This window comes from Sinohyriopsis cumingii, chromosome 4 (assembly GCF_028554795.1).
Source record: "Sinohyriopsis cumingii isolate HCF-2022 chromosome 4, ASM2855479v2, whole genome shotgun sequence".
In the NCBI taxonomy this organism is placed as follows: domain Eukaryota; kingdom Metazoa; phylum Mollusca; class Bivalvia; order Unionida; family Unionidae; genus Sinohyriopsis; species Sinohyriopsis cumingii.
Window position 1 is genome coordinate 25,596,282 of NC_142964.1, and position 16,624 is coordinate 25,612,905.

The 16,624-nt window shown below is 32.5% G+C and overlaps 1 protein-coding gene across 2 annotated transcripts in view; it reads right to left on the reverse strand.

The window, feature by feature from the left end:
• LOC149800832 (uncharacterized) overlaps nt 1-16,624 on the reverse strand; it is a 155,576-nt gene that overhangs the window by 45,319 nt on the left and 93,633 nt on the right. For both annotated transcript variants that reach the window (XM_089954837.1, XM_089954835.1), the window contains exons 15-16: nt 13,540-13,641; nt 7,672-7,870 (exon numbers count right to left, since the gene is read on the reverse strand). In XM_089954837.1, coding sequence (XP_089810963.1) covers nt 7,672-7,870; nt 13,540-13,641 — 301 coding nt within the window. The remainder of the gene's footprint in view (nt 1-7,671; nt 7,871-13,539; nt 13,642-16,624) is intronic.

Consider the following 16,624-nt stretch of genomic DNA (forward strand, 5'->3'; position numbering starts at 1 on the left):
TTTCTTTGAAGAATATGGTCGTATGGACCATACTCATTTCTTTGAAGAATATGGTTGAATGGACCATACTCATTTCTTTGAAGAATATGGTTGAATGGACCATACTCATTTCTTTGAAGAATATGGTTGTATGAACCATAGTAATTTCTTTGAAGAATATGGTTGAATAAACCATACTCATTTCTTTGAAGAATATAGTTGAATGGACCATACTCATTTCTTTGAAGAATATGGTTGAATGGACCATACTCATTTCTTTGAAGAATATGGTTGTATGAACCATAGTAATTTCTTTGAAGAATATGGTTGAATAAACCATACTCATTTCTTTGAAGAATATGGTCGTATGGACCATACTCATTTCTTTGAAGAATATGGTTGAATGGACCATACTCATTTCTTTGAAGAATATGGTTGAATGGACCATACTCATTTCTTTGAAGAATATGGTTGAATGGACCATACTCATTTCTTTGAAGAATATGGTTGTATGGACCATACTCATTTCTTTGAAGAATATGGTTGAATGGACCATACTCATTTCTTTGAAGAATATGGTTGTATGAACCATACTAATTTCTTTGAAGAATATGGTTGAATGGACCATACTCATTTCTTTGAAGAATATGGTTGAATGGACCATACTCATTTCTTTGAAGAATATGGTTGAATGGACCATACTCATTTCTTTGAAGAATATGGTTGAATGGACCATACTCATTTCTTTGAAGAATATGGTTGAATGGACCATACTCATTTCTTTGAAGAATATGGTTGTGTGGACCATACTCATTTCTTTGAAGAATATGGTTGTATGAACCATACTCATTTCTTTGAAGAATATGGTTGAATGGACCATACTCATTTCTTTGAAGAATATGGTTGAATGAACCATACTCATTTCTTTGAAGAATATGGTTGAATGGACCATACTCATTTCTTTGAAGAATATGGTTGAATGGACCATACTCATTTCTTTGAAGAATATGGTTGAATGGACCATACTCATTTCTTTGAAGAATATGGTTGAATGGACCATACTCATTTCTTTGAAGAATATGGTTGAATGAACCATACTCATTGTATATTATATAGTTACATGAACCATCATTTTTATATCATGTTTAAAGGTTACCGCATTTGTATGGGAAAATATGAACAAGTTTTGGGATGAAATACTGCATGACCTTGGGAGTGCAGTATATCCTTCCGACAAAACGAGTTCATATTTTCCCATACAAATGCAGTAACCTTTTTATTATATGCTCATCTTTTTTATTCTACCTAAGGTTTAATTATATAAACAAAATACACTACAAGAAACAACATAAATGAATGAATGCCGTATTCCAAACTAAATACACAAGCGCAGATTTGTCATTACACAATAACATCATTATTAATGCGCACATAACTCCGCCCAGATAAATTTGAACTTAGTCGCGCACTCGACATAACTTTCGAAAAAAATGGCATGTCTAGTTAAAATTGAAATTTACAGTCATATTATGAATGAATGCACATTGCAACAACTTTTCCATTTGATCTGGAATGAATATATTTTGGTATTTAGTTTCGATTCGACGAAAGTTTGTGATTTTAGACTGGATTCATCTGTGTAAATTATACATGAAATACATGGGACTGAAGCAGTGCAGGAGAAGCATGTTTACATCTGCAAATGTGTTTCTGTTACTGTCATTGAATGTTTGAAATCATAATGTGGAAAAAATATGAAGTCTTCCAGTTGCAATTATTAAAAAGACGCTATGGAATTTAATGCTTATTTCATTTTGAATGCAGTAAGGAGGATGCAATTGCACTTATCATCGAAATTACAGCACAATTTTGAAATGTGTAATCCAGATTGAAAACCTATGACATGGCTCATGTAATTCGGATTTGCAGATTTAAGAAAATATATTTTGAAGAAATTCAGGATGTAAAACTGTAAGTATATTTTATTTTGCCATTCTTATCACCAGCTAAAGAAGAGAATATATGACTTGTCACTTGCATGTTATTTGTAAGGATCTTATCTTGCTCTTGTTATATACTGTAGCTAGCCTAAATCCATAACATTGTATCAACGTGGAATGTGCCAAAGCAGCTGGTATGTGGCAGTCCACGAAACATTTGTTTTAGTTCATTCAGAAACAAATTTAAACAACCACAATGTAAAGAGCCTCTTACGCAAGTGTACATGATTTGTGTACAAATCAAAAATGCTGGCATCTGCATCCATTGTGTGTTTACAATAGAAAGTAGTTCCTTTATGCATGTGAATGCTATATGTGTATTGTCGCGCGAGTTTAGTATAATACTGAACGATTCTGACAATGTAAAGTTAATGGGGGAAAAAATGAGCATATAATAAATGAATTTTACTGATTTATTATTATTTATTATATATTCAGTTGGGTTGTATCATATCATTCAACAAATGTTATTTTTCTTTTTTACATCATTATGAGTCTTATGTCAACTGAATTGTCAGTGTTTGAGATAATCATTATTAATGTCTATGTGTTTATTTGTTGTCGAATAGTTTTATTTACATATCATACACTCTTTTTGATTCCCATACATTGTATTTGATGTTTTCATGTGGTCAAAAGTCCATTTTGTTTCAATCCTGTGACCCCCATGCTGATATAACCATCCATTTAGGATCTCAGTAGTGATAAGGTTTTCAAGATGACCATATTGGACATCAGGTCAGTACCATTTTCATTTAGTATTAGCTAGACATCATAAGAAGTAGCAAGATGCTCATTGTGGTAGCCATAATGGACATCAGATCAATACCATTTTCATTTAGGACCATGTAGACACCATAAGAAGTCTTTTAGTGAAAACCATATCTTCATATCATTATCCATTCAGTAGGAACAGCCATGGCAAGTATTTCAAGATGGTAGCCATAATGAATACCCATGAATCACAGTTTTTACTCAAGACCAGTGAGATCCTGGGTTGAAAGTGTGTTAAAAGTTTCATGGCAATACTCCAAGCACTTCAGGAGCAGCAATAAAAAACTTGTGCTAATGGACAGACTGACAATAAACAACAGACAAATCCCAAAGGTCTTCTGGTTTATGACCAGGAGAGCTAAAATTACAGGAACAAAGTAATTTGTCCATATGTTCATCCCCTGGTGATGAACATAATATTTACCAAGTTTCATGGCAATCCATCAAAAACTGCTGAACTAGTTGAGTTCACAAATGGGTCATGCTTTGCTACAATACAAAAGGGGCAATAACTCTCACCAAAAATGTGGGAGATTGTGATTCATTGCTATCAGCATCTTCAGGTGATCACATTAATGCTGAGCAAGGTCTATGTCAATCCATCAAAAAGAAGTCCAAAAGGGCTTGATCACTTTCTCTACATAAGAAGGACAAACCATTTACAAAACAAGAGGGGCCTCAAGTGGCTGAGTGGTCTAAAGCACTCACTGTTACGGATCATTGCCATCTCACCTCTGTCTGCATGGGTTCAAGTCTCAGGTTTGGCCAATGGGGGTATGTGAGAAAGCTCGCCAGTAGCTTCTCATGGGTCAGTGGTTCTTTCCAGGGTTTTCACAGGTTCTTCCTCCACCATTTATACTGGCCATCATGTATTGCCTATCTTGTGCTGAAAAATGGTGTTAAACCTTACAACAACAACAACAACAAAACCAGAACTGTAATCTGGAATTGTCCCTGTCCATCGGAACTATGTTCTGATTCATAAGTTAGGAATGTTCATATCCCCATCCTTAAATGATATGCCTTACATGATACTAAAAGGGGAGTTAACATGGATTCCCTATCCTCCTGAGACCCTGCCTCTGGAATCTTAATTTGGATATTATTGAGATCACCAGCCTAGGAAGCTGCAGTGACTCAGTGGTTATGGTGTTGGAATGATGACCAGAAGGTTGTGGGTTTGATTTTCACAATCTGATTAGCCTGGATGCCCATTAATATGTGTAGATCTCACATGAGATTTAACAAATCTGAGATGTTTGATAATTAAACCTTAAACAGCATGTTTGAGAGGATAACGGAGTAGAAATATGGTCTCAAGATTGTTCACAAGCTCAGTCAATCAGCTGCAAGACCACCTCATTAATAGGCATTGATGTTACTCATAACTGAATGCATATGAAACCTGAATGATATAATCTTACATACAAAATGTGATCACAGTCTGAAAATAAATATGACCTCTAGTGTTCTCAAGTCAATCATATGCATATCACACCATTAATACAATTGGATGTTGTACATAATCAAACTCATAGGAGTTCTTGATAATACAGTCTTGTGTACCTAATCTAATACAATTGGATGTTGTACATAATCAAACTCATAGGAGTTCTTGATAATACAGTCTTGTGTACCTAATCTAATACAACTGGATGTTGTACATAATCAAACTCATAGGAGTTCTTGATAATACAGTCTTGTGTACCTAATCTAATACAATTGGATGTTGTACATAATCAAACTCATAGGAGTTCTTGACAATACAGTCTTGTGTACCTAATCTAATACAATTGGATGTTGTACATAATCAAACTCATAGGAGTTCTTGATAATACAGTCTTGTGTACCTAATCTAATACAATTGGATGTTGTACATAATCAAACTCATAGGAGTTCTTGATAATACAGTCTTGTGTACCTAATCTAATACAACTGGATGTTGTACATAATCAAACTCATAGGAGTTCTTGATAATACAGACTTGTGTACCTAATCTAATACAATTGGATGTTGTACATAATCAAACTCATAGGAGTTCTTGATAATACAGTCTTGTGTACCTAATCTAATACAATTGGATGTTGTACATAATCAAACTCATAGGAGTTCTTGATAATACAGTCTTGTGTACCTAATCTAATACAATTGGATGTTGTACATAATCAAACTCATAGGAGTTCTTGATAATACAGTCTTGTGTACCTAATCTAATACAATTGGATGTTGTACATAATCAAACTCATAGGAGTTCTTGATAATACAGTCTTGTGTACCTAATCTAATACAATTGGATGTTGTACATAATCAAACTCATAGGAGTTCTTGATAATACACTCTTGTGTACCTAATCTAATACAATTGGATGTTGTACATAATCAAACTCATAGGAGTTCTTGATAATACACTCTTGTGTACCTAATCTAATACAATTGGATGTTGTACATAATCAAACTCATAGGAGTTCTTGATAATACACTCTTGTGTACCTAATCTAATACAATTGGATGTTGTACATAATCAAACTCATAGGAGTTCTTGATAATACACTCTTGTGTACCTAATCTAATACAACTGGATGTTGTACATAATCAAACTCATAGGAGTTCTTGATAATACAGTCTTGTGTACCTAATCTAATACAACTGGATGTTGTACATAATCAAACTCATAGGAGTTCTTGATAATACAGTCTTGTGTACCTAATCTAATACAACTGGATGTTGTACATAATCAAACTCATAGGAGTTCTTGATAATACAGTCTTGTGTACCTAATCTAATACAATTGGATGTTGTACATAATCAAACTCATAGGAGTTCTTGATAATACAGTCTTGTGTACCTAATCTAATACAATTGGATGTTGTACATAATCAAACTCATAGGAGTTCTTGATAATACAGTCTTGTGTACCTAATCTAATACAATTGGATGTTGTACATAATCAAACTCATAGGAGTTCTTGATAATACAGTCTTGTGTACCTAATCTAATACAATTAGATGTTGTACATAATCAAACTCATATGAGTTCTTGATAATACAGTCTTGTGTACCTAATCTAATACAATTGGATGTTGTACATAATCAAACTCATATGAGTTCTTGATAATACAGTCTTGTGTACCTAATCTAATACAATTGGATGTTGTACATAATCAAACTCATAGGAGTTCTTGATAATACACTCTTGTGTACCTAATCCAAGTCTTCTCAGAAAAATGACTTCATGACCTTCAGCAAACACATGCAAGATTAATGCATTAATATGGTTGATGCTCATAATTGAACTCATTCAAGGTTTCAATGCAAGCAAGTTTTGATGGACAGATGGATACATATCAAGGAAAACTTTTGATTGTTCATAAATAGGTCTTGATGGACAGATGGATGCACAGCAATACCATATACTCTCTAGGCCATTGGCGCAGTGAGCCAGAAATTGCAGGACTAGTTGCTTTAATGAAATTGTGTCATACACTTCTACAGTGCTGGAGAACTGACTACCTGAGAATGATGATGTTTGGTATTGCTCTTTATATATAACACATCTAAAAAATTGTCATTCATCCTAATTAATTAATGAGAATCTAAATACATCCTGTCATGACTTTACGTTCTTAAGCTAAGTAAAGAAAATAGTGAAATCAGCAAGTTTTGTAAAATCAACAAGTAATTTATTTCCTTAGAATACAACATGAAAATTTAAGAAAAGAACTTAAAGTATCATGAATTAAATCCCAAACAGTCCTGAAAGTTCTAATACAAGTCCAAATGGATGAAGTTCCACATCATAAATACACACATGATATCTACCTGAATACTCACTGAAACATGATCAATATACACAACATATCTACCTGAATACTCAATAAAGCATGATCAGTGCTTGCTGATGCATGATCAATATACACAAGTTATGTACCTAAATACTCACTGAAACATGATCAGTATACACATGATATCTACCTGACTACTCACTGAAACATGATCAATATACACAAGTAACTAAATACTCACTGAAGCATGATCAATATACACAAGTTATGTACCTAAATAATCACTGAAACATGATCAGTATACACATGATATCTACCTGAATACTCACTGAAACATGATCAATATACACAAGTAACTAAATACTCACTGAAGCATGATCAATATACACAAGTAACTAAATACTGAAGCATGATCAATATACACAAGTAACTAAATACTCACTGAAGCATGATCAATATACACGAGTTATGTACTTGAATACTCACTAAAGCATGATCAATATACACTACTAAATACTCACTGAAGCATGATCAATATACACTACTAAATACTCACTAGAGCATGATCAATATACACTACTAAATACTCACTGAAGCATGATCAATACACACAAGCAACTACATACTCACTGATGCATGATCAGTATACACAAGTTATATACCCAAATATTCACTGATGCATGATCATTATAGACATTTAAAAGTACCTGAATACTCACTAGACATTATCATTATATACACAAGTTATGTACCTAAATACTCATTCAAGGATGAATGCATGCTGTATGTATGATCAGTAAATCAAGGCTTTAAGGTATCATTAGTATAGTAATCAAGGTCAAGGCCACTAATTAGCCTAGCAGGTATTGACTGTATACTTTAGTAGTATGTCCACCTAATTGTGAGAAAGACAAACTGGGTTTGATACCAAACAACAACAGTTAATGCATCCCATCTAATCACAGTAAGGGGCTTGACTAGTTCTCAATAGCCAGTGGCCCAGTAGATAATGGATTTAGACATCACAATAGGGGGCTTGACCAGTTCTCAATAGCCAGTGGCCCAGTAGAGAATGGATTTAGACATCTCCCATTTCTTGGACATATGGACTTGTACAGATGGAATGACTGAAACATACCATTTGGCTGATGTCCAATAACAGTGCCAATCCCATTGGAATCCTGGATGTCCCAGCACCAGTTTGGACCTCGTATTACTCGTGTGCCAAGAGGTGGCATATTTGGATCACATTCACTAAATTCATTCTCCTCATCCTCATCCTGTTTTGCCTCCCGTGCTCTTTGTTTGTGCTCCTGCAGCAATTCATCAGCCTCTTCCTGTTGTTGATGAAAATGAAGGAGAAAGTATTTTACTATGTACAGTGTGCCTAGTGTAGACCTAGATCTACAGTCCTATGATGTGCCTGTAAATCTAGGGCAGTGTAGACTTAGATGAACCATAAAGCAAATTTAAAATTCAAATTTGATAATACAAGTCACACATTATGCAATAAATGTTTTACTTCTTGCCATACCACCACAAAAGGCAGGATTGCGTTTACCAGCATTTACATGTCTAGAATCAGACATTATATTTATCAATCTTTTTAACCACCATTCAGCTAAAAGAAATATAAAAATACAAGAGTGTTGTGACTGATACATATATCTATACTAACCTTGTCAAGTGTGCTGTGACTGATACATATATCTATGTTAACCCTGTCAAGAGTGTTGTTACTGATACAATCATCCATATTAACCTTGTCAAGTGTGTTGTGACTGATACATATATCTATGTTAACCCTGTCAAGAGTGTTGTTACTGATACAATCATCCATATTAACCTTGTCAAGTGTGTTGTGACTGATACATATATCTATGTTAACCCTGTCAAGAGTGTTGTTACTGATACATACATCCATATTAACCTTGTCAATTATGTTAACTGATACATACATTCCAATTAAAGTTGTCAAGAGTATTGTGACTGATATTAACATTGTCAAGAGTGTTGCAACTGATACATATATCCATATTAACATTGTCAAGAGTGTAGTTACTGATACATATATCCATATTAACATTGTCAAGAGTGTTGTTACTGATACAATCATCTATATTAACCTTGTCAAGAGTGTTGTGACTGATACATATATCCATATTAACATTGTCAAGAGTGTTGTTACTGATACAATCATCCATATTAACCTTGTCAAGTGTGTTGTGACTGATACATATATCTATGTTAACCCTGTCAAGAGTGTTGTTACTGATACATACATCCATATTAACCTTGTCAATTATGTTAACTGATACATACATTCCAATTAAAGTTGTCAAGAGTATTGTGACTGATATTAACATTGTCAAGAGTGTTGCAACTGATACATATATTCCTATTAACCTTGTCAAGAGTGTTGTGACTGATACATATATTGATATTAACATTGTCAAGAGTGTTGTTACTGATACATATATCCATATTAACATTGTCAAGAGTGTTGTTACTGATGCATATATCCATATTAACATTGTCAAGAGTGTTGTTACTAATACATATGTCCATATAAACCTTGACAAGAATGTTGCAAAGGAAATATATCCATGTTAACCTTGTCCAGATGTTGTTACTAATACATATATCGATATTAACCTTGTCAAGAGTGTTGTGACCAATACATATATCCATATTAACATTGTCAAGAGTGTTGTTACTAATACATAAATCCATATTAACCTTGTCAAGAGTGTTGTTACTAATACATATATCCATATTAACATTGTCAAGAGTGTTGCAACTGATACATATATCCATATTAACCTTGTCAAGAGTGTTGTTACTAATACATATGTTCATATAAACCTTGTCAAGAGTGTTGTTACTAATACATATGTCCATATAAACCTTGACAAGAAAGTTGTAAGAGAAATATATCTATATTAACTTTGTCAAGAATGTTGTTACTGATACATATATCTATATAAACCTTGCCCAGTGTTATGACTGATACATATATCTCTATTAACCTTGTCCAGAGTGTTGTGACCAATACATATATCCATATAAACCTTGTCCAGAGTGTTGTTACTGATACATATATCCATATTAACATTGTCAAGTATGCTGACTGACATATATATTCCTATTAACCTTGTCAAGAGTATTGTGACTGATACATATATCCATATTAACCTTGTCAAGAGTGTTGTAACTGACTCATATATCTGTATTAACATTGTCAAGTGTTGTTACTGATGCATATATCCATATTAACCTTGTCAAGAATGTTGTTACTGACTCATATATCTGTATTAACATTGTCAAGTGTTGTTACTGATACATATATCCATATTAACATTGCCAAGAGTATTGTGCTGGATACATATATCCATATTAACCTTGTCAAGAGTGTTGTTACTAGTACATATGTCCATATAAACCTTGACAAGAATGTTGTGAAGGAAATATATCCATATTAACCTTGTCAAGAATGTTGTTACTGATACATATATCCATATTAACATTGTCAAGAGTATTGTGATGGATACATATATTCATATTAACCTTGTCAAGTATGCAGACTGATACATATATCCATATAAACCTTGTCAAGAGTGATGTAACTGAGACATATATCCATATAAACCTTGTCAAGAGTGTTGTTACTGATGCATATATCCATATTAACCTTGTCAAGAGTGTTGTAACTGACTCATATATCTGTATTAACATTGTCAAGTGTTGTTACTGATGCATATATCCATATTAACCTTGTCAAGAATGTTGTTACTGACTCATATATCTGTATTAACATTGTCAAGTGTTGTTACTGATACATATATCCATATTAACATTGCCAAGAGTATTGTGCTGGATACATATATCCATATTAACCTTGTCAAGAGTGTTGTTACTAGTACATATGTCCATATAAACCTTGACAAGAATGTTGTGAAGGAAATATATCCATATTAACCTTGTCAAGAATGTTGTTACTGATACATATATCCATATTAACATTGTCAAGAGTATTGTGATGGATACATATATTCATATTAACCTTGTCAAGTATGCAGACTGATACATATATCCATATAAACCTTGTCAAGAGTGATGTAACTGAGACATATATCCATATAAACCTTGTCAAGAGTGTTGTTACTGATGCATATATCCATATTAACCTTGTCAAGAGTGTTGTTACTAATACATATATCCATATTAACATTGTCAAGAGTGTTGTTACTGATGCATATATCTGTATTAACCTTGTCAAGAGTGTTGCTACTGATGCATATATCCATATTAACCTTGTCAAGAAAGTTGTTACTGATACATATATCTGTATTAACCTTGTCAAGAGTGTTGCTACTGATGCATATATCCATATTAACCTTGTCAAGAGTGTTGTTACTAATACATATGTCCATATTAATATTGTCAAGAGTATTGTGCTGGATACATATATCCATATTAACCTTGTCAAGAGTGTTGTTACTAGTACATATGTCCATATAAACCTTGACAAGAATGTTGTGAAGGAAATATATCCATATTAACCTTGTCAAGAATGTTGTTACTGATACATATATCCATATTAACATTGTCAAGAGTATTGTGATGGATACATATATTCATATTAACCTTGTCAAGTATGCAGACTGATACATATATCCATATAAACCTTGTCAAGAGTGATGTAACTGAGACATATATCCATATAAACCTTGTCAAGAGTGTTGTTACTGATGCATATATCCATATTAACCTTGTCAAGAGTGTTGTTACTAATACATATATCCATATTAACATTGTCAAGAGTGTTGTTACTGATGCATATATCCATATTAACATTGTCAAGTATGCTGACTTATCCATATATTCCTATTAACCTTGTCAAGAGTGTTGTAACTGATATATAAATCCCTATTAACCAGGGTTCATACACTTTTGGTGGGACTAAATTCAAGTACTTTTCAAGGACTTTATCCAACTTTTTCAAGGACCCCAATGCCCAGTGTACTTTAGGTATATTTATAAATGGCCAGGTGCTTCCTAATATTTGTGCAATAGACTTGAAAGTTTATAATAGAGAATAAAAATATCCCAAATCTTACGGACAAAACCCACTTTATTTCTAAGAAATAACAAATGAATTCAGATCTTTATATGAAGAAACAAAAAACCTATAGATTACATAGGAAATAAGGTAAACAAGGTTCAAGAGTAAAAATGGCTTGGCCTATTGTCAATTTAAGACAAAACTGGCCTGGTCTATTGTCAATCTAAGACAAAACTGGCCTGGCCTATTGTCAATTTAAGACACTGTTATGTGACTGATAATACCCAATAAATCAGATGAGATGAATGAATGCACAACACTTACAAATAAAAATCAACAGGATGGAAATTTTGATTGATATTCAGAGTTGACAGCCCTGTTTTTTGGTAAAGGCAAATTTATAGACTGTTTGATTATGGAAATATAATTCACCATTATTTCACTTTCAAGTATATGGGAAATTAATTACCAGGTCGATCTTGTATTCTTTGTTTTTGACACCTATTGGGGTTGAACACACACTTCCCAGCCATTTTGCTCCAAGTGAAATGGGTAAGCTATCACAGAAAAATACCCAGATAACTCTTCTGTATTCTCAATGCCATGTACACATGGTTATCCTTTCGCAGGTGTGAATGCAACCTCCTGAATATTCAGTAGTGATCAGAGTTTACAGAGATTGCCGAAGCCCACTTTCTCTCTCCAAAACACTTCATGAAATCACATCAGTCAACCTCATGTATATCGATTTGCATAATTTATGCACACCTGAAGTTGTCTGCAGCCGACAAATACGATTTCTGGAATAACTCTGATGCATGATATGATGCATTCATCCTAAACTCATTTACTGCAAAAGTATGCCACCTGTCACTGCATCTAATTTTTAATATCTGCTGTTGTGTGATTGCTCAACAAAATCATAAGGGTACATTTACTGTAGATGTAAGTACATTGTATAGAAAGTATCCTTTCTAGAAATACGGCTGTAAGTTACACCCAAAGTTTGTTTGCAATGCCGAAAAAGTCAACAATAGACTTCCAGCAGACATCTCAATTTTATATCATGTGCTGAAAATCAGAAGCTTGGACATAAAATAAGAACAAATTGTTACCAATTTTGCATATATTTTTCATTATCTTTTGTTTCGAGAGTTTGAACAGCTCATTCACCATCATTTAAAGTAAAAAGATGTAATGCTGCCACAGAAAATAATTCAAAGAAGAAGAATGATCACTGGAAAAGATTTGCGCACTTTATAATGCTCTCTATAATTAGGTCCATATGCAATTATAAATATCTAATTGGTCACATGTTATAAACCACCCAATAGCAAATAGTTTTATTTTGATTACATGATGTAATCGTATGAAAAGAAATTTTTGTACATTCGTTTGACAATTAATTTTATAATATTCAAGGACTGAGGCTTGTTTTCAAGTACTTTTCAAGGTAAAAACAATTTTCAAGTACTTTTCAAGGTAAAAACGATTTTCATGTACTTTTCAAAGTATCGTGCAAACCCTGTTAACCTTGTCAAGACTGCTGTGACTAATACATATATCCTTATACATCTTGAGTTGCTACTGAAGTCTTGAGATCAGACAGTCATGCCATGTGGGATATTTTCTCATGCATATTATTTCAACATTATTTGTAAACATCTGGTTATATGCTGAATTAATCTGATCGGATTGTCTTTTTTTACTCGTATTTATGGGACAAATGCATTGATTCAGTAAATTAAAAAATCAATCAATTCAATCAATCAAGTGATCAATCGATCAATCAAAGCAAACAAAACATTAGTTACAGTTCTGTACTCATACTTACATCTTCTGAGACTCTTATATTTTCTAATTTTAAATTTGAAAAATATATTATATTTTTTAAATATTTAAAAAAACGTTTTGTAGGTAACAACAAATTGTTAGACTTACCATATCAGCAGAGCTTGCATCCTCTGCATCCTCAATATGTGCATGGTATAGTAAATACATTAAAGGATTCATCTTCTTAACAGCTAGCTTGCAACAAATATCCTGTTTTGTAACAAAAATATCCTGTATTATAACAAAGTATCTTGTATTGTAATAAAAATATCCTGTATTAAGACAAAGAAAGTCAGAAATATCTTGCAAGCAGTATGTATTTTTGTTGTTCATTCAATGTGTTAAAAAATTATTCACTGCTTCAAGTAGTTCCCATATTTATTACAACCACCTCAGCATTTCCATGTTAGTGACAAAATGGAATCAATTATACTATCTACACCAACTCATCATCATTAACTACGTTACACAGGGTATCCAATTATACCATCTACACCAACTCCAGCATGGTTACCTTAAGTTACACAGGGTACCCAATTATACTATCTACACCAACTCCAGTATCGTTACCTTAAATTACACAGGATACCCAATTATAATCTACACCAACTCCAGCATGGATACCTTAAATTACACAGGATACCCAATTATTATCTACACCAACTCCAGCATGGTTACCTTAAATTACACAAGGTACCCAATTATACTATCTACACCAACCCCATCATCGTTTCCTTAAATTAACAGGGTACCCAATTATACTATCTACACCAACCCCAGCATCGTTACCTTAAATTACACAGGATACCCAATTATACTATCTACACCAACCCCATCATCGTTTCCTTAAATTAACAGGGTACCCAATTATACTATCTACACCAACCCCAGCATCATTACCTTAAATTACACAGGATACCCAATTATACTATCTACACCAACCCCAGCATCGTTTCCTTAAATTATACAGGGTACCCAATTATACTATCTACACCAACTCCAGCATCGTTACGTTAAGTTACACAGGACACCCAATTATACTATGTACACCAACCCAAGCACTCCCATACTAAGTTGCACAGGTTAGCCAATTCTAGCATATAAACCCATCCAAGCTTTGTCAAATTAAGTTGTACAAGGAACGCAAATCTACTATCAATACCCACCCCAACACTGCCATGTAGATTATACAAGGTACCCAATTCTACTGTAAATATGCACTCAAATACTGCCACAAGAATTTTTTTACATATGGTACCCAGTTCTATTGTAAACATCCACTCTAATACTGCCACTTAAATTGTACAAAGTACCCAATTCTACTATCTACACCCACTCTAACATTGCCATATAAGTTATACAAGGTACACAATATATGGATGGATGGATGGATGGATGGATGGATGAATGGATGGATGCATGGATGGATGACTGACTGGCTGACTGACTTTATTTGCTCTTCAAAAGAGATTACATCAGATTTATCAAATTCAGGATAATACAAGATCATGAAATACAACAGAAAAATGACAAAAATACAACAGTACTACTGTTTCAGCTACTATATTGACAAAACAAAATATCTCAATACCTGCAATTGTGCAAATCTGTAATCAGAGCTAACTAGCATTTGGCTTAGCATGGCACTGATCTTTTAACAATTGCTTGATGATGATAATATTTTGAAAATGTTAATACACCTATATTGTTATGTACCTAACACTATCTTTGAAATAGTAATGAAAAGGAAATGGAAAACTTATACCATTGTAGTAATATATGTAGTTCTTTCTTCATGACACATGTGTCTGTGCATATATATACTTGTATTCGTGCATGCATGCATGCATTTATCTATGACTGACTGTCTAACTGACTTTACCTCTTCAACAAAGATTACATCAGGTTAATAAAATATGGATCATACGTATCATAAGATTATGAGAAACAGCATAGACGAGAACTCAAGCAACAGAAATACATCATCAACTAATGCATTTACAAGATGAGATATATAAATACATAAAACCATATAGTAATCTCTAGGAAATATACCTAAACACACCCACCCACACCCACCCACACACATATATATATATATATATATATATATATATATATATATATATATATATATATATATATATATATATATATATACATACATATACACATACATACATACATATATATATACACATACATATATATATCCATATACATTGTATACAGCTGTTATAAAACAAAATTTGCAGATTTGACAACAAGACGTTGGCCTTTAATGTATTTTTTAATGATAATTTACTACTTATTATTGCTCTTATGTTTGGACATATTGGTTGATAGTAAGGCATACATTTTATTGTAAAATGAAGCTATGATGTTTGTCGTCACCAACATGAGTCTATCCCATACATCAATGTCAATAGATCACATACAGTCAACCCTGCTTCCAAGAAGTGTCTCCAACAATATATATGCATATAAGTTTTCCATTTCCTTTTTGTGACCATTTCAAAGTTAATGTTAAGCACATAACAATATAGATGTATTAACATTTTTGAAATATTATCATCATCAAGCAACAATATATATATATATATATATATATATATATATATATATATATATATATATATATATATATATATATATATATCTATATATATCTATATATATATATATATATCTATATATATCTATATATATATATATATATATATATATATATATATATATATATATATATATATAACATGTCATGTATATTTAATTTGCATTGTGTGATTGACCTTTGTCCATAATTAAAGGTAGGAGTTTGGGTCTACCTAACTAAGGTATTTTTTCTATAAACAACATATTACATTCCTCATTTTTATCTATGATTAAAGATTATACATTAAGATAATTATTACTTGAAGGTAAACATGTTTACAGATGTTGAGTTCATGGTGTAACTTTATTTAGAAATTAAGCATGTTCTAAGAGCAACTTGTATATAAAATAGCTTTTTGTGTAAAATTTCTTTACTTCTGAATATCTCATTCCTATCTTAACATCCAAACTGGAATCAAGCTTTAAGTTGTGTTCAGTTATAATCTGAGAGAATTTATTTATTTAAATTATTCATTGGAATGACAAAGTGAACATTCACTTAGGACTAAATCACTAGCTTGGAATTATAGTGTTTCAT